The following is an 18484-nucleotide window of genomic DNA, read 5'->3' on the forward strand; positions in this document are numbered from 1 at the left end:
ACTGCACACTAGGTGTGTGTGTGTGTGTGTGTATCTTTTTAAAAGTGTGGTTAGGTGCTGTGCACCTGCATGCAGATGAAAACAGCAGGAGAAATTATAGGCTGCCTCTCACCTTTGCCCTGTACTTGATCCTGCGTACTCTGTCTGTCTGATGGCTCTGACTCCCTGCTGCTTTTCTGTCATATTTAAACTGTAAGTGGAGCAAAAGGAACAAAATACGGGGGAAAACTTTTAAAAACAAAAGTAAATAAAGGCAAAGAGGTTGTTTAACTGCTTCACATTGTGGTCATTTATTTGCACTTTAGACAGTATGGTGGTGACGGTGGTAGGAGTTTGCCCTGTGATCAGTGGGTTGCTGGTTTGATCCCCACTAACTAACTAAATAAATAAATAATTTTTAAAAATATCTATCTATCTATCTATCTATCTATCTATCTATCTATCTATCTATCTATCTATCTATCTATCTATCTATCTATCTATCTATCTATCTATCTATCTATCTATCTATCTATCTATCTATCTATCTATCTATCTAGATATAATTTTAAAAGTAGAAGTATTTTAAAGAGAACAAACTCCAATGTAGTTTTTATTTATTGATGTATCAATAAATAAATAAGCAAAGAAGGGTAAAAATTCAGAGCCACAATTTGGTTTCATCTTGTAGAATACTGTAGAATAGAATATTATTGTCCCAACAATTTTTTTGAAACATGTTTTGAGATTGGGAACACATTGCCTTGTTCATTTATGTAATTTAATAAATTAGGAACACACAATCCCATTTTACAAATGGTTATGAAATTTGACTGTAATTACAGTCACATTTGACAAAAATTTGACTGTAATGATGCATAATATAAAACAGCTCAGGGATTCATATAATGTACAGAGTTTATCTGGTGTAGAAAAAATATTTTATAAGCACTTACAACATTCCCTCATATGAGATACATGAAATATGTTTACTTTAGACCTCCTGGTCGTAAAAGGGACACTTTAAAACTAGTAAATGTTTTATTGGGGAAAATAATTAAGAAATAAATGCTTTGTCATGTGTAGGAGCCATATATACATTTTTGGAGCTTAATACAAAATGTTATTTTGTGTTTATGTGAGTTAAATTATTTACTCTGTTATTTGAAAAAGATAAGCATCTGTAATTGTATTGTGTTTATGGTGCCTTTTGATTGGTTAGTGACTAATTAGTTTATGAAAGATGAAAGTACTTGCTCTTTGTAGAAGTCTGGCACCTTGAGAGTAACACAGTCTTTTGACCGTCACTTTCTATTTGTTTTGAATATGTTTGTTATTTTTATTTTCTTTTAAGTTCAGTAAAGACTTAAAGATGACCATCGGATTCAAGACCTCTTTTTTTGGGAAGAAACGTGTCGCGTATGAAAGAGCTTTAAGGGGCTAGACTAGTGAGAGCTTGCCGCACTTACATCATGTGCTTCTAAGGATCTGATAGTAACAACTCTAAGATACGAGTTTATAAGCAAAAAAAGTGGATGAACCTTGTCGGCTGCAACATCATCTGCACAATTAAGGCATCTTAATTTGTAAATGTGTCTGAGGTAAAAAAGAAAAAAAAGGAAAATAAATATGAAAACCTACTTGTGTAATAATTTTTGTGCTTTTTGGGGCACTTGTTTGGATTAGGGGATGCTCATTAAAATGTGCTTTGTGCACTTATGCCTTGGCCTCGAACAAATACTAACTCAATAAAATTAACTTATCTTCAGTAAACTGTCCTGTTTTCTCTCTGTCTTTTTCCCATTTCCATTCTGTATTCAACCTCAACTTTTCTACCTCCCTTCTCATATTCCCCCTGTTCCTGTTTGGCCATGTCTTTCTCTCACCTCCACCTATTCTGCCCTCTCAGTGGGATTTCCCTGTTGGTGTTAAAACAGCAAGGCATCTCATCGCTGCAGCTTCAGTCCCTGAGAGAGATCAGTGCTGGGAATGTCCACATTGCAGAGAACAGCCAACTCTGCTACTACAGCACTGTGAACTGGACAAGACTATTTCGTGCTGGTAACCAAAATGTCCTTATCCGCAGCAACAGAAGCCCACAAGAATGTGGTAAGTTTATAGTTACATCTTAGGAAATGTTTTGTGTCATTTAAAATAAAATTGAAAAGTCAAGTCATTGCCTACAAAAGACACACATAATTTCAGCAATTAGACTAAGCTACAACTGTCAACTGACAAGTTCATTGTTAATGACTATAAACATCTCAGATGTATTTCTGAAAAGTATCTAACAGGTCACAAAAATGTTAAAACCGATACAAATCAATGTCATCCTGTTAAAGGGAGGAATTCTTGTTGACAATGTTTATTACTTAAAAGAAACTGTTATTTTAAGGTCAATTATTCAGCACTGGATCATTTTATGTTATAACAGCTACACTCTATTTCAAAGCAACTTGTGCTGGATTTTATCTGGGTGTATCAGAGTAAGGTAGGAGAGAGAGGTGTAAGCACAAAAACATACTGCATTTCTTTGTTGAAAAAAAAAATGTTTGAATATCAGATGTCATTTTCCTTGCCTTAACAGTTATGCTTTACTTTAGGTTGGTCTGCCACATAAATTGCAATAAAATGCATATATGTTCATATTTCCAATGATACAAAATGAAAAGCAAGTTGAAGGGTTATGAATTATTTTTCAAGGCACTGGAAGTGGTGCCAAGCACAAACAACCTTTCCATTACTCTGTTTTTGCATGAATGGAATGTCCCATTAATTTATAAAGGTACTAAAGCCTATAATTACATACAATAATATATTTACCATCAGGACAGTTTAGACAAGAAGCTTTCACCAAAATGCACACACATTATTTAATTACTATTTCTCCCAAAGGGAAACAGTCACTTTTTTGTATCTCTGGCAAAAGTGCTCAGAAATTTTCTTTAATGTCATAAATTAATTATTGAGAAAGTCTTTGCATTAAACAATCAATTTTCACATTACATAAGAATGTTTTAATATCTTACATGAATGTTTCAATTTATTCAAAGGTTCAAAACAAAGTTTTGAATTATTGTGACTTTTCATTTCAGTGGCCAAGTATGCCTAGCCACAATTGTTCCTTCTCTCTCTGAACTGTTGCTGTTCTTGTTTTTCTGGAAGTGTTATTTGTGATATTTACTATTTCAAAAGTTCTTGGTGTTTTAGTGTAGAGTAAGTTAATAACTTGTCAAACATAATCATGTCTGCAATAATAGACTACTCTTACTCCAAATAAAATACCAGTTAGCTACAACATAAAAAGGTGATTTTTAATTTTTTTTTTATGAGATTAGATTGTAATTTACTATTATTTTGTTAATCATATTTAGCTTAATGATGAAATTATTTCTACAAAATAACAGAACTGCTAGTGAGGATATTCTCAAATCCCATATGTAAAAATATCAAAACTGTACACATATTCATGATACAAAATTATATTATGAACTAGCAACCAACTCATTGTTTTATTACGGAAATACATTTATTTATTTTTATTTTGGGTCCACTCTGCATACCAGTAATACAGCCAAGGTTGTGACTGTCCAAATATGTACAAGAATAAAATTAATATATTACATTATGGAAAATGGCTGCACAGTGGCGCAGTTGGTAGCACTGTTGCCTTGCAGCAAGAAGGTCCTGGGTTCGATTCCCGGCCGGGGTCTTTCTGCATGGAGTTTGCATGTTCTCCCTGTGCATGCGTGGGTTCTCTCCGGGTACTCCGGCTTCCTCCCACAGTCCAAAAACATGACTGTTAGGTTAATTGGTCTATCTAAATTCTCCCTAGGGGTGTGTGTGTGTGTGAATGGTTGTTTGTCCTGTATGTCTTTGTGTTGCCCTGCGACAGACTGGCGACCTGTCCAGGGTGTACCCTGCCTCCCGCCTGGAACGTGGCTGGAGATGGGCACCAGCAACCCTCCCGACCCCATTAGGGACAAAGGGTGAACAGAAAATGGATGGATGGATGGACATTATGGAAAACAAAAATGATTCTACAAATGCACTTATTTATTGTGATCCTGAAGATAATTGTGTAATATAGCTGGGGAAACCAAGACATATTTTTCTGAACTATTCTGAATAATAAAGTTTAAAGTTAAGAAAGTGGCCAGAGTTGTACTTATTATAGTGACATATCATGTTTAGGTAGACACTGAGTTGTTTAGTTCTTAAGTAGGAAAATGGTTAAGCAACTTATTTCTGCTCAGTCTTTTATTTGTCATTTTTGGTTCAAAGGTTTAGTGTGAACAACTCAAGTGTACATTTTTGTGTCAACACTTAATTCCAACAACACAACTGTCAGTCGTTAGACCACGTCATCACATACAAGTTTTATATGGTTTCAATATGAAGTTTTGGCTAAGCAGGATTCCAAAGCCGAAATACATTATGATGAAGAACTTTATTATTTGCATGCAATTAACTTGATAATTGTGTATACCTCTATAGCATACCATGCTTCCAGAGCTTGTATGCTCTTTTTGTGGAAGTACAGATGTACTTGTGGAAGTACAGATGTACTTCCACAAAATATCTGGTTGTATTGGTGCAAATTGTCTACATATTACATTGTTATAATGCCTAGATTGGTCTGCTTCATATTTTAGGGCATTGCATCTTGATAATTAGTTTTATACACCACGTCTGTTTCATTTTGCATAATCGCTTCAAAGCTTGACCCAGATTCTTGAGCAGGTGTCTTTGCAAGCGCAATTTATTTAACCTGTAAAAAGCTTCTTTAGCACAAAATATTTTACATTACATAGACTCAAATTACAAAGGAGAAATCCAACTTCAGCTGTTTGTTGCTTGCATTTGATGGTTTGAACAAGAAGCCTGTTGTGAGTGTGTATGCCCTGATCACAGGGTTTTGGATACCTGTGTCTGCAGATGTAAAGAAAGTTTTCCATACAGCAAATGGAGCACTTTTCAAAGACATAAAGCCACAAACCTCTATAAAATATAATCCCTTGCCAATAATGAGACCTTAAATCTTTAACAGAAAAAGCAAAGAATACTAGCTTTAACAGGTTCACTCTAAATGACACAACCCAGAAATCTGACTGGTCACATAGCTTAGTGTGGTTAAGGTCAGTCATGTATACACTGGACTTGCATAAAAGTAAAATTTTAACTGCATCCTGCAGAGCTCTTTGTCCTACACTAGGAGCTGTGTGTGGACATGTGGGTGAACAAGAATCAGTGAAGAGCAGGTCACATGTCATAGACAGCAACTAGTCTCCTCCTCTCCTTCTCAATGTGAATATAATATTGTGGTCAAAATGCTCAGCTTAAATCAATAAAATAATGTGCACTACAGTTTTGCAAGCATGGACTACAAGGGAATACAATACTGCCCGACTCGATGGAAGAACATCACACTTAATCAGTAGACCTCTAACAGATTTCAAGAGTCGTTCAAAACATAGTGATTGCTACCATGAACGAATGGCTGACATCTTATCAGTCCTAATAGAAAATGCAGTAGAGTCACATTCACATATTTACCATTTAGTAAATGTGTTTTTATGTTATTTACATTTTTGTCACATCCTTCCTTCCTTTTAAAAACATTATCACACTCATTGCAATAGGCTGTTCTTTCTTCCTAATGGCAGGGCTTTTTCAAGCATTTTAGACACATTTCAAGTTGCTCTTTTTGATCTTCCAGCACAGCTAATGTGTTTTGTCAGCCCCCAACCACTCTTATTCTTGTTATTTCCTCTGTCTGGTCAGTTTACACGTGACACCAGATTACCCATAGAGGTGGTTTTTGCGCTGTAAAAGCCAAAGCCTTTATATTCTTCCCTAAAAGCATAAAACTGATTTTGAGTTTCAGTCTTCTTTGAACAACTGCAACATTCTGTTAAAATAGCATAACACAGTAAGATATCAAGGTTCTGTGGTGTGTCGTACAAGTGGCCAAAAGTAAAACTAGCCTCATGTTTAGTGAAGAGTGTTGATTCAGTATTGTAACATTGTGCTTGCATGTGTCATAACTTTTATAGAAGTGTGTTGCGGGGGAACATGAGACAAAGAACAAATATAGATCTATAAAGCAGAGCAGATGAGATATTCTGGGTTGATTGGTAGTGCATAAAAAAACAAGACCTAACAGCATTTTTTTTTACTCTTTTGGCTGTTAGCCTAAATTGTATCAACAAATCTGTGTGGCATCTGCAAGTTCTTTCTGTGTCTCATCTGTGGTTTGCCATTGTTTGCTCAGCATTTAGATAATGAAGCAGCACAGATCCCTACTGTGCTAACTGCACAAAACATGTAATAGTAATACACACTTCATGCATAAAGATTAATTATCATACACACAGTTTATACGTTCACACAGTTTGGAACACAACAGTGTTTGTGTTGTCAACCATTTGATCCAAAAGGGATAATTATCCAGACGTCTTGGTGTCTATTGTTTGACACTTTCTTGTTTCCGGAAGAGAAATAATTTAGTCCCTCAGCCACTCACCCATCTGCCTTACTTTATTTATCCCAGTCTTGACTTAAGAAATCTGTTGTTATAAAAATTGATTTTATAGACCAACACAAATATGCAGTTGTCATGAGGAGGTAGAAGCATTTAATGTTCAGAATATCTTGTGCCTTGAGACATTTAACCTATGTCTTGTCATGAGTGATGCTATTATTTTTGCTATTTTTAAACCAAACTATGGATGACTTAACAAATACATTGTTGTTACATCATCCATTTAGAAATGCTTGAAAGCAACCTTTTTGTCATTTCACTGTCTTTTTGATCGTTTGTCCTGAGCAGCCAAGGACCACATGGTGTGTGACACATTGTGTTCTGATGCTGGATGTTGGGGTCCTGGCCCGAACCAGTGCCTGTCCTGCCGGTACTTCAGCCGGGGACGAACCTGTGTAGATACCTGCAACCTGTATGAAGGGTAAGTAATGCATTTCTATACATGCATAGATAGTGCATAAGAGTACTGTCCCGTCAAACGGTCAATTTCCGAAACCACACAAAAAAAAGAACCTCATAAAAGCGCACATGCGGTCAGTTCTACCAGTCGGACCATGCACAGTGTAAAAACTTTCGCGGACTGTTAATATGACAGATGACTGTTTAGAGTGCAGTATTTGTTGATTATTTTATATAGTACAGAATAATCAACATATACTTGTTGATTATTCAAGTAATCAACAAGTTTCATACGCCTAGTATCACTAGGCATATAGGCGTATGAAACCTGTATGCCTAGTAATAGACATATAGGCTGGGCCATACTATATGCCTAGCAATACTATCTGCTAGGCATATATGCAGTCTTTTGCCTTGAGTTGTGCTGCAGCACATACGCACACCTGCAATAGCCCTCAAGACAGTAAAGGTCACAGAGAGAGCTGGAAGCATTGTGATAAATGAGAACGAAAGGAGTAATGGTTATGTGCAACTGATGCCACCATCATAAAATTGAACACTAGTACAATATTTAATATAGTACAACCTTAATCCAAGATAGAATTATATATTTAAATCATAAATATATATCATTTGGTTATTGAATTTTTATGAATAATTTTTGGCCTTTGCAAAATTATAAAAACATTGCTTAAATGTATCAGGTGCCCTTATTAACTGAATTTTCTGTGGATGTGTTGTTTTTTTTTATTATAGAATTTTAAGCACTATGTGGGGTACTTCTTTTCTCCCTTTTTATTTTATGTATTTTTTCAAATGTTGCAGAACATTGGTTAATATTTTTGCACATTTACTCTAAAGTATGGACAAGAAGTAATTTATTGTGAAACAGATTGGCCAGATGTTTACATTTTATTGATTTACATACAGTATTTTAATTAAGTGTATTTACTAATAAAATTTAAAAAAATGGAACTTTCATTAAAGTAAGTTTGTAATTGGTAAAGGCTCTTTTGGCTTGTATTTCTAGGCCCCATAAAAATGTTAATACTCCTGCACAAATTAATCTCAGATTAGCTACATACATGATCTTTAATCCTTAATTAAGGTCATTAACGTTTTATTCTGGAGGCACAAAGTGATACAACGTTATTAAACCTATTTATATCCTTTAGCCTTTAACCACAAACTATACACGACCAGAATCACATTAAAGTGATAACCTAGATGTGTGAATGGAAATATAAACACCCACCCACATTTGTAAGCTGGATATTTCCATATGCTGTGTTTATTATTTTAAACAAAAGCAATAACTCATTATTCTGTTGTTTGTGATAACAGTCTTGCACTTATTGAAGCTCCCTCTCAGTCTCCCAGCAGCAACATGTATGGTCACTGACAGATCTCAGGATTTTACAGCTCCAGAAAGAGAACATGTCAGTCAAGGCTCTATGGTAACTGAATATCAGCATTTGAAGTGGTGGGCAGGTTAGGGAGAGAAAACTCTGCAGCTGGAAGTTTAAAGGAAAATAAGACAGTCCTATCAAATGCCAAAAGCAAATCAAATTCACTTCAGCAGTGTGTAGACTATCAAAGATGGATCCCTCAACTATGAAAGGAAAAAAAAGATTATATTTTAACATATATAAATGAAATAGCTGAACCTAGAAATAGGTATGCATGGGAGTAATGTATATTTTAGTTATAAAATATAATTATTCTTTTAGAAATAAATAAATGCGTAAGTGTGACATTTTAACCCAACCATAAAAAATATACTTTATAATTTAATATTTTTAATGCAGATCACATATTGAAGTGTAGTGTTATACAAGAGAAGGCTTTTCTTGACAATAAACACTTGAATCGAAAGGTTGGCTAATTTGTTCTGTCGTTATGGGGATAAGTAAACAGCAAATTGGACTGGTGACTCTGACACAACATCAAAGTATAGCAGCATCTGTCTGTCTAAAATGCATGTAAGATTCAGATAGTAATGAGCCTGGGCTGTCACAACATGTTTTAACTTAGACATATTACATATCTTATTGAAATGTCTTTAATTAAGTAACATGGCGACAGATATCTTTTTCTCAAATATAATCTAAACCCACACAGTTTAAGAGGAGCAGGACTGTACTTTACTAGAGCATCTTAAAACTTGATACATATTTAACTTGAATCTTCCTGAACACATCTGCCTACCTTGAAAAAAACTGTGTTAACGTAGAGAATACGTGGTAGAAAATGGTGAACAAGCAATGTTGATAGCTACAACTTTTACTTGATTGTGAATCAAAGATCATTTAAGAAATTTAGGCACATTCAAAATGTGTGAGCTGCAAGCTGGTTAAAGCTACAAGAGCCATCAGACACAGGTTTATTCACAAGGTAGACTACAACTGTTGCATTTGCTTTGTTAAGCCACTCCTGAATCAGATACAGAAAGACAGAGACTTTCACTACATTTATATGTGTGATAATTTCAAATAGTATGACTTTCACTCACTGTCTGCCTGAAAAGTTTACAAGAAAAAAGTTTTTTATCAGGGTTTTCCAGTTTTGTTTAATTTTACTTCTTATACAAGATTGTTTTAGGAACCGGGAGGAATAGAGTACAATTTAAAAAGCGTTGGGAACAAGGTGCACCCCTGCAGAGACTCATAACATTAGGAGTCCCTTGATGTTATTTTCCTCCACTTTAAAAAGTGAGAAAACATGCACCCTGGGGAGATTTTTTAATGACATTTTAGGGTTTTTTTTGTACAGACTTGTCTTTGTTAACAGAGAATTACATGAAAGCTCCTTTTGAGTTCAGAAATATACCCTGATTACAAAAGTTCGGGAGGCCTCTTTGGAGAAGAGTCAGGATCTTGAGATGCTGATAGGGCAGGAGGGCTAGGCGTGTCACTGCGTGTCACAGTCACTGCTTGCGCACGGGGCCACGCCCTGCCTACCTGTCTGCCTACACGTCTGTGCCAGTCTCAGAGTCTGTATCATTGACACATCATCCAGCCAAAGTTGCCATGAATAAAACCCTAACCCCTTACTTTACCATGTATCTTATAATACATGGTGTATTTCAGTCTTTCTTTAGTTTGTGCTTTGATGTGCTTACCTTGCCTTGTATTTCAGAGGTGTTGATAGCATGGTTTTTGTAGAATAGGATTTTGTAACAACAAAATGCTCTAAGTTTTTAAAGTTCAGCTAGGGTCAACCTAGCAAGGATTCAGCAAGGGTCTACAATCTAGCTTGTAGATGCAAAAACTAAGCATACAATCTTTGGAATTCTGCCTACAACCTTAAGAAAGTCCTACCTGTCATTGCATCTGATCTGATTATAATAGTAAACCCGTTTCTCTTATTGGGTGCTTTCACTCAGGCTTTAGAAATTATTATAAAAAAGAACAAATCACTACTGCAGAATTACAGGCCAGTCTCCTTCTATTCATCAGCAGATTTATTGAAAAAGCTGTTAAACAGTTAAATAGCTTCATAACAATGATCAGCTGGATTGGCGTCTTTCAGTCCAGTTTCTGTATTTTTCAATGTACCGAGACAGCCCTCCTCCAAGTGTCTATATTTACATAAATACAGACTGTGGAAGAACCACTGCATTGGTTCTGTTGGATCTCAGTGCAGCATTTGCCACTTCTGCATATGACATAATTATTAAGGAGACTGTGTCGGACTTTCCGGTCCTGCACTTGACTGGTTCAAATCTTGCCTAAAGAGCAATATTTCTTTATATCAATAGAAAACCTCTCATTGTGGCAGACAAAAGTCACATGTGGGGAACCCCAAAGTTAAATCCTGGAATTGAATCTTAACTTTAAGAATTAATTCTGAGTTTGTTTGTTTTTTCTATCAGCCAAAGTTTTATAAATTTTTCTCTAAAGCTCTGCATGGCCTCAGATTCTTGAGATTCCCATCACATCATCCACCCACTTTGGAGTAGATTGGCAAGACATAAAATAAAATAATGACATTTCCCTGTTATTTATGTAGATTTGTGTGAGTAACCAAAACTAAAGTAGAACACATGAATACATCTTACTGCCTGAAAAGTCTTGTATATCTTCCAGGTCCACCGCAACCTTTACTAGTTCAACCAACAAGCATACAGAAAATGTGTTTTACCTTCCCTGCCTCTTTGAAAGTTTTATGAAGACCAGGAGATGCATGATTAATAGTAATGTTATTTTATTCCCAATGGAAGAGAAACGTTTTCCTTCTAGTTCTTTTTTTTCTATCAATGAGCAGAAGACAAGAACACTGGTTTAATTTTCTTTTTTCTGTATTAACAAAGGCAATGTGCCAACTCAGCTGCAGTGTGGTCAAATTTAATGACTTTTTGAACCACTCCGCTACTCTACCATTATACGTAGATAGCAGAAATTGAATAACACCAACATAATTTAATTGACTTTGAAAACGTCAGCCATCCCCCCACATCCTGCACCTCTCAACTCTGTCGACCTCTTAGGTTACGATCCCCCTTACTCTTTCAAACCCTGTCAGTTTCACTCTGGATTAATTTGGGCAAAATTGATTGAAAAAGATTTTTTACAAACTGTGTTCACTTGTGAATTAGGCTCTTGAAATGAATATTCTGCTGCACAGTATTTCTTGTTGTAATACAAATACCATAGTACAGTACTAATGTTTATTTTTGTCCTTTTAACCATGGAATTTTTGAACAATCCTTACTGTTTATAAGAAAATTACTTCACAGCTTTTTGGCATTACTGCCACTATGACTTCTGTTTTATCTCAAACATTTGTTGTTTAATAATACTTTGCCCCATCTCTCTTTTTACTTTCTTGTTTCACAGGGATATTCGAGAGTATGCCAATGGTTCAATGTGTGTGGAGTGTGATGCCCAGTGTGAAAGAGCAGACGATGACTCTTTAACCTGCCACGGCCCAGTAAGCTTGCTCTAACTGATAAGAATACACAAGCACACGGAAGCAATCATTTCATAGATGGCTGCGCTTTATACAAGTAGAGAACAGAGATATTTGTATACACTGGTTGTTATCTGATTATTAAACACTAATACTATATAGTACTATTACGCAGTGAGAAAAATATGTCATAGTTCTATTTTTCCTACAGGTGTGATGAGACTAGGAATAACAAATAAAAGTAAAAGAGCATTACAAATACCAATATAGATTTAAAAAAAATATGATTATGCACGGACATTCACAACACTATCCTCGATCCCCTCCTTATGTGTAATCTTTTGAGTGAAAATGTGTTTATAGTTATGCTTATACTAATGATACAACTCGGTCACTCACATAAAAATGTATTCTAATTGTTTCTGTGTTCTAAATGTATCCATAAATAATAAGCATTATACATGTTTCCTTTTGTATAATTAAAATTGCGTTTTCACTGAACTTTGTTATAAATTGTACAAAGTGTACAGTGAGGAATTGTCCACTTCGGACTTTATGTAGGCCAGACAGATCTTGGAGTGAACAGGAAAGTATTAGCTTGCTGTAAAATCCTTATTAAGTAATGATTAGTCCATTGCATTTTATGGTGATAAAATGCAATGGGCTAATTAGTCTTAAATGTTACCACAATTTAAGACTAATGAACATTTCTTCAATACTTGCTGTTTGCCAGTCAGACAGTCAATCTTTAGTTCTTGATTTTGTCAATACAAAGCCACTCAAGAGCTAATTTTCATACTTTATAATAAGACTTTAAAAAAGTATAGTCTGTCAAAGCAGTCTACAAAGCAAACCCAGTTCTTTATGGAGGAATTGGCCAAAATTCCAGTAAGCTATTGAGGGAAGCTTGTGAAAGGATCTTCCAACAAAAGCTGGAAGAAAATTATAGATATTATATTAGGTATTACATTATAGATATAATTTAAAATCTACTGTTTTAGATTATAGCTAAAACAATAAAACTAAATCATATTGTAAATTTTGTATGGCAATTCTATAAAATCTCAAAGAAATGTATGTAAACCTATATATTTATCTTGTGTAAAGGTGGCTTGCACAGTCCTGATGTACAAATCAATCACAGCAACCATGGTATAACAATGGAGCCCATTACAATACTTTATAGTTTATACACAGTGACTTTTATTGGCTAAATGGTTTCTTCATACATATGAAGAGGACCTATGTTGCTAGTGATGGAGGCATCCTTGACATTTACTCCTTTTATCTCGAGAAAGCCTGTTTTTGTTGGTTTTCTTAGCCTCTTTTACATTTTTATCAAAATGCCAGTACCATAATTGAGTGGGGTAGTATGTGTGGGTTGACCCACAGTAGTAATAAAACATTTAAAAAAATAAGTCACTGTAGATAAAAGCACTTTGAGACGGTACCTTTCAAAAGAATTTATAATCTTTGAACTTTTTTGCATGTTAAAACTACTAACTTCAATTTACCTTGCTGTGACTTTAAATAATAAATCACTACAAATTAGTGCATGTATTCATTATAGGTGCATTTCAGCTGTGAGTATTTTAAATTACATCTCAAAAATATTCGCACATGTAAACACATATTTTTTGACGATATGTCTTTCAGATGAAGAGCATTTTTAAACGTCCGTTTTAATTTTTCATTATTAACATTTTGTCTGACCTGAGCACCTTCATTTGCATTATTGTGTCCACAAGATGGCTTGTTGCAAACATAAAAAAAAATTACTTCTTATGGCTATTTTTAAATAATTATTATCTTCTTGACACTTCCCTTAAATTTGCAGAGTGCTGGATTAAACATTCTAAGTTTGAAATGTTTTAATAGAATTATCAGGTTTGTGAGCAGATTATAGCTAAGAACAGCCTTTCGTAGTGCCAAAATTTAATCATATCTTTTATTGCAATGCTGCTGCTTCTGTACAGCAGTATTTCTGAATAAGGAGCTCCCATTCACTGGTGGTTCATTCACAGACCCACCAGTGAATGCGAGTGTTCGCTGCATCACAACTTACTCTTCAAATGGTTTTTTTTCATCTCCCCTTTCTTTTATTTTGGAAGCACAAAACACCACCTCCAGTGGAAAAAAAAGGAAAATTAAATTTTACTGTTTCCATTATGCTATTCTAATTTGGTACTTCAAAATATGCATTAAAACATGTTGATAACAACACAAGCATTGTGTGACAGAGCCATTGTACACACACACATACACAAATACCCCTTCTCTCTTTTTTGTCATTTTCATCGGTGATAAGAGGCATTCAAAATGTTGGGCAAAATCTAAAAGCCTTAACAGTAACACTTTCAATTTACATAATTATACCAGATTGAGTACATCTTCTTTGACACACAAGGTGTAAGAGCACATATTTCTGAGAAAGACATTCACACATTCAACAGACCCTTAGAAAATGCTGCCTGAGCTATTTACGAACACTCATTTATATAAACTAATTTATCTTCCTTGCAACAGTCATCTATGAATGCTTTGAGAGAGTAATAGAAATGTTTGTTTATTTTTCTAAAGTATTTTTCACACATGTCATTGGTGATAATGTATGCATTAAGAGGAACTTCCACATTGCTGATGTATGTGAAAAGTAAATTTCTTTCTGACCATACCTGTGTGTTTGTGTGTGTCTGTCAGAAGACATTATTTAGCCCTGCTGATGTTACGAGGCCTGTCTGAGAGACCTCGTCACCGCTCTTCCTTCCCTCTTCTATCCCCTCCTGCGCCTATATTAGCTCCATAAATCCTATTCTAGTCGAATTGTTATGGTCATTGTGTGTGCTGTGAGCGATGGTTATTATCTGCCTGCTCCGCTCGTGCTGCTTTACGGTCTTGCCTGTTTTCTCCATTTTTTCTCCTCTTATTCTCTCTTTTTTCCTTATTAGACTTCTCGGACTGTCTCTCTCCTCTACTTGGTTGTAATACATCCATGTCCACCCTCTCTGCTTCTCTTCACTTATTAGTGTGCACTGCCTATTTTTATTTTATATTTCTCTTCCCCACAACTCCACTCTTGCATTATTTGTTTCACCTTAGTTATCTCTCCCCCACTCATGCCTTTCTGTCCCCATGCAGACATGAGCACAGCAGTAATTTACTACGTCTGATATGCATGTAGTGCTAACAAACATTAGAGCATGTATTTATTTCTTCACTATACATTTCTATAAATGTAAATTTATGAGTTAAGTCTAACAAAAATCATCAGTAGCTTGCAAAATTATATGTTCTATTTGGTAATTTCTCTGTCTTGAAGTAACAGTCACAAATTCATCACATTTTATTTGGTTTTGGTTTGATAGACAAACCAAAGAAATGTATGTGAAGTTGAATGAAAATGAAAGATTATATTTCACAAATAAAAACCTGAAAATCATCTATGTACTTGTACTCTGAGTTGATGGGAAGATGGATGCAGGCAGACACAGAGCTACACTGGAAGGAAAACCATTACAGGCTCCAAAATTTTAAGATTGGGACTGGTCTTCACCTTGTCAGAAGAAATAAAACCTGAACACACAGTCAGAGCTACATTAGAAACATTTAGGCCAATGTACATGTGTTAGAATAATTTGTAAAAAGTGTTGAAAAATGCGTGGAATTTACATTTCACCATATTTTGTACAATCAGTGGGAAAAGTAATAACTAAATTAAATTTAGCAGTCTTAAATTAGTTAACTCACATCCATATTGCTTCAGTGACTCTGATGCTCAAAGTCGTGTTTAAAACCGTAAGCCTTCTCATTAGCTATAATGGCTACAGGTGCCTCTTCCATCCCAGTATGAAAACGTTTATATGATAGTGCTCATTAAACAAAGCTACACACAATAGAGCTGAGATGTTCATGGAGCTCAGTGCAGCGCTACAAAAGAGTCTTGCATTTTTAGGTAAATCGATTTTGAGATCACTTTAAACAACAATACCATCAAGGATTATTGACTAAAAAAGATTATCCATAAGCAAAGATTAAGGATAAAATATAGGCTAGAATGGTGCAAGACAGAACATAGATAGTTCTGCTATGAACAGGAAGCTGCTGGGAAACCAGGGTTACTGTCTTTAAACAAAAATTAAATAGCAGTTTTGACAAAGAGCTTCCAGGCCAGAAAATAAGCTTTTAGCAGACAACATTGAGAGAGAGAACTATCTGAACACAACATTTAACATTCTAATATGTTGTGCTTCTTGTGCGAAAAAGTGCTGTAATGTTTCATCACAGTGAATTGTATGGTTGCACAATTGAAAGTTTAAGGGGGGTTGTTGCCAGTTGAAGCATGCAATTTGTCAAAGTAGACAAATTCATCTCTAAAATTTATGGTTTAACCATGAGCAACAAAAGATAAAACCCATATACAGAAAAAAAAAAACTATTCTGTATGTACTGTCTCAGCAGCTGATTAGATAAAGCAAACAAATGTAAACTCATCATGCTATAAGATGCATACATTATTGGTAATATAGGTTTCTTCAGGCAAACAAACTTTGACGAAGATTTATAACAAGAACGGTGACAAAACATTTCCTTTCCATTCGAATTTGTTATATTAGGTTTACCTGCATATGTTTTCTATATATACACCCGTCAGATTTCAGGAAATTCAACTCACTAATATTGGAAGTAGTTTTAATGGCTGCCTCTAGCTACAAGCCTCAAAACAACCAAATAGAAAACCAATTGTTTTTTTTCTTGAAATTACTGTTACGACTGTACTAGAAAATGTATTGTTTGAACTATTTCAAAGATGATTGTTTTCAGAAATAAACATCTAAAAGATGAATGCTTTTCCTTTTTCTTTTTGCCATAACCCACAGGGCCCGGAACATTGTGTGAAATGCCTTCATTTCAAGGACGGTCCGAACTGTGTGGAAAAGTGTCCTGATGGCTTACAAGGTGCCAACAGCTTCATCTTCAAATATGCCGAAGTAAACAACGAATGCCATCCCTGCCATGCCAACTGCACCCAAGGGTAAGAGCAGTCTGTCTGAGGAAACATCAGAGTGCTGCGTTTAAATGGCCTTTTCCCTGCAATAAACAAGACATCCTAGATTTTTCCAATATGCCTCAATTTATTACAATTTGTCAACAAGAAATAAAAAGCAAAAAACAGAGAGGCTTCTTTCTTTCCATTTTTTGTTAGAATGTAGTACAATTATTGTCAAACTTTATGCAAAACAGGACTTTGTCTTTTTATTTTGTTAAACTTTGAGTTCTGGCTAGGTCATTTTTGAAAACTTGAATGTTCGCATTGAGTCATTCTTTTCTTTATTTGTATGTATGTGTGGAATAGGTGATTGTGAAAAAGGAAAATGCTCTTTATCTTCAGCATTCAGTTGAAGGTTTTATGCCAGAGATGATTGGTGTTTGAAAATATGCACAACTTACCTTGACAAAAACCTCACTTTCATCTGAAAAAAAAAAACCTAGGCCATGATGCTAGCACCATGGTTATTTAGTTGTAGTCCAAAGTTCAAGTTTTTATGAGAGCATAGGAACCTTTCTCCTGTAAGGTTTTGTGAAATATTACCAATGTAAGAAAACTATTCTGTCTTTCAACCCTACTCCATAGTTCAGATATATGGAGAATTCAGTGGGTGACATGTAGAGCACAGCCAGTACTTGTTCCTGGAGCTCCTTCAGTGTTAGTTCTTGCATCTGAGGAGCCTTTTTTGGTCATACCTTCAGTTTTTGTAATGTCTCTGCTACCCATTCCTTCTCCATTCATTGGTGACTGCCTTCACTGTGCTATTTTGGTGTATATATGCGCCACCTTATTTCTCCCTATTCCTTACTTATATTTTTGTATAATGAAATAAGTTTGATCCTTCTTAACTTTTGTACAAACCAGAGGAAACAACTGATCAGATGGAAGTCAAATCATTTTATAACAACTAAAATGTATCTCGTTTTAATCAGAATCACTATTATAGATAACAGATGTGAACCTAAGGACACCTACTGATGAAATTGAAATGAAAGGGGATTTATCTACAACACAGGATTATTAAGTCTTTTTATGTCATGTTATTTTTAATATATTAGTGTCATTCTCACTTGTCTCACTTGGCTTGAAGAGGTTATGTTGTCATTATGGAGAAAGTTTTGGAAAATGATCTATGGACTTTTGAAAGCAACTGTCTATGCATTGCACATACATAATACCAACATTTTAAAGTTAATGGAATGATGGTTGCTAACAAAACAGTACCAATTGAAATTGGTTTGTAAGACACAAAGGCAAGAATTTTTAGGATTTTTTTTTTGTCTTTCATTCATCCATTTTTACATAACTAGACTTCTACATGACTAGATGTTCATAGATACATACTCACTAATGCCCTACAATACAAATTGTTCACATGCAAATGTATAATCTAAACATCAGTTTATAGAAATGAGGTAAAATAAAGGCAAGAAGCGGAAAATAAGCAAGAAGCAAAAACACATCATAGTGAGAGGATTAAATGTAGTAACCTGCCACTCTCTGCTGCTCTCAAGCCACTTACTGCTCAATGTAATATTCAACCGGGTTTGGAAAGACATCGTTTTGTATTTAACTCCACAGGGGGTTTATGTCACAGCCTCTCT

At 35.0% G+C, this 18484-nt stretch overlaps 1 protein-coding gene across 2 annotated transcripts in view; it reads left to right on the forward strand.

The window, feature by feature from the left end:
- The window catches only part of erbb4b (erb-b2 receptor tyrosine kinase 4b), a 288387-nt gene that overhangs the window by 218476 nt on the left and 51427 nt on the right, over nt 1–18484 (forward strand). For both annotated transcript variants that reach the window (XM_032567977.1, XM_032567976.1), the window contains exons 12-15: nt 1889–2088; nt 6812–6944; nt 11761–11854; nt 16711–16865. In XM_032567977.1, coding sequence (XP_032423868.1) covers nt 1889–2088; nt 6812–6944; nt 11761–11854; nt 16711–16865 — 582 coding nt within the window. The remainder of the gene's footprint in view (nt 1–1888; nt 2089–6811; nt 6945–11760; nt 11855–16710; nt 16866–18484) is intronic.

Source organism: Xiphophorus hellerii, chromosome 7, assembly GCF_003331165.1.
Source record: "Xiphophorus hellerii strain 12219 chromosome 7, Xiphophorus_hellerii-4.1, whole genome shotgun sequence".
NCBI classification, from domain to species: domain Eukaryota; kingdom Metazoa; phylum Chordata; class Actinopteri; order Cyprinodontiformes; family Poeciliidae; genus Xiphophorus; species Xiphophorus hellerii.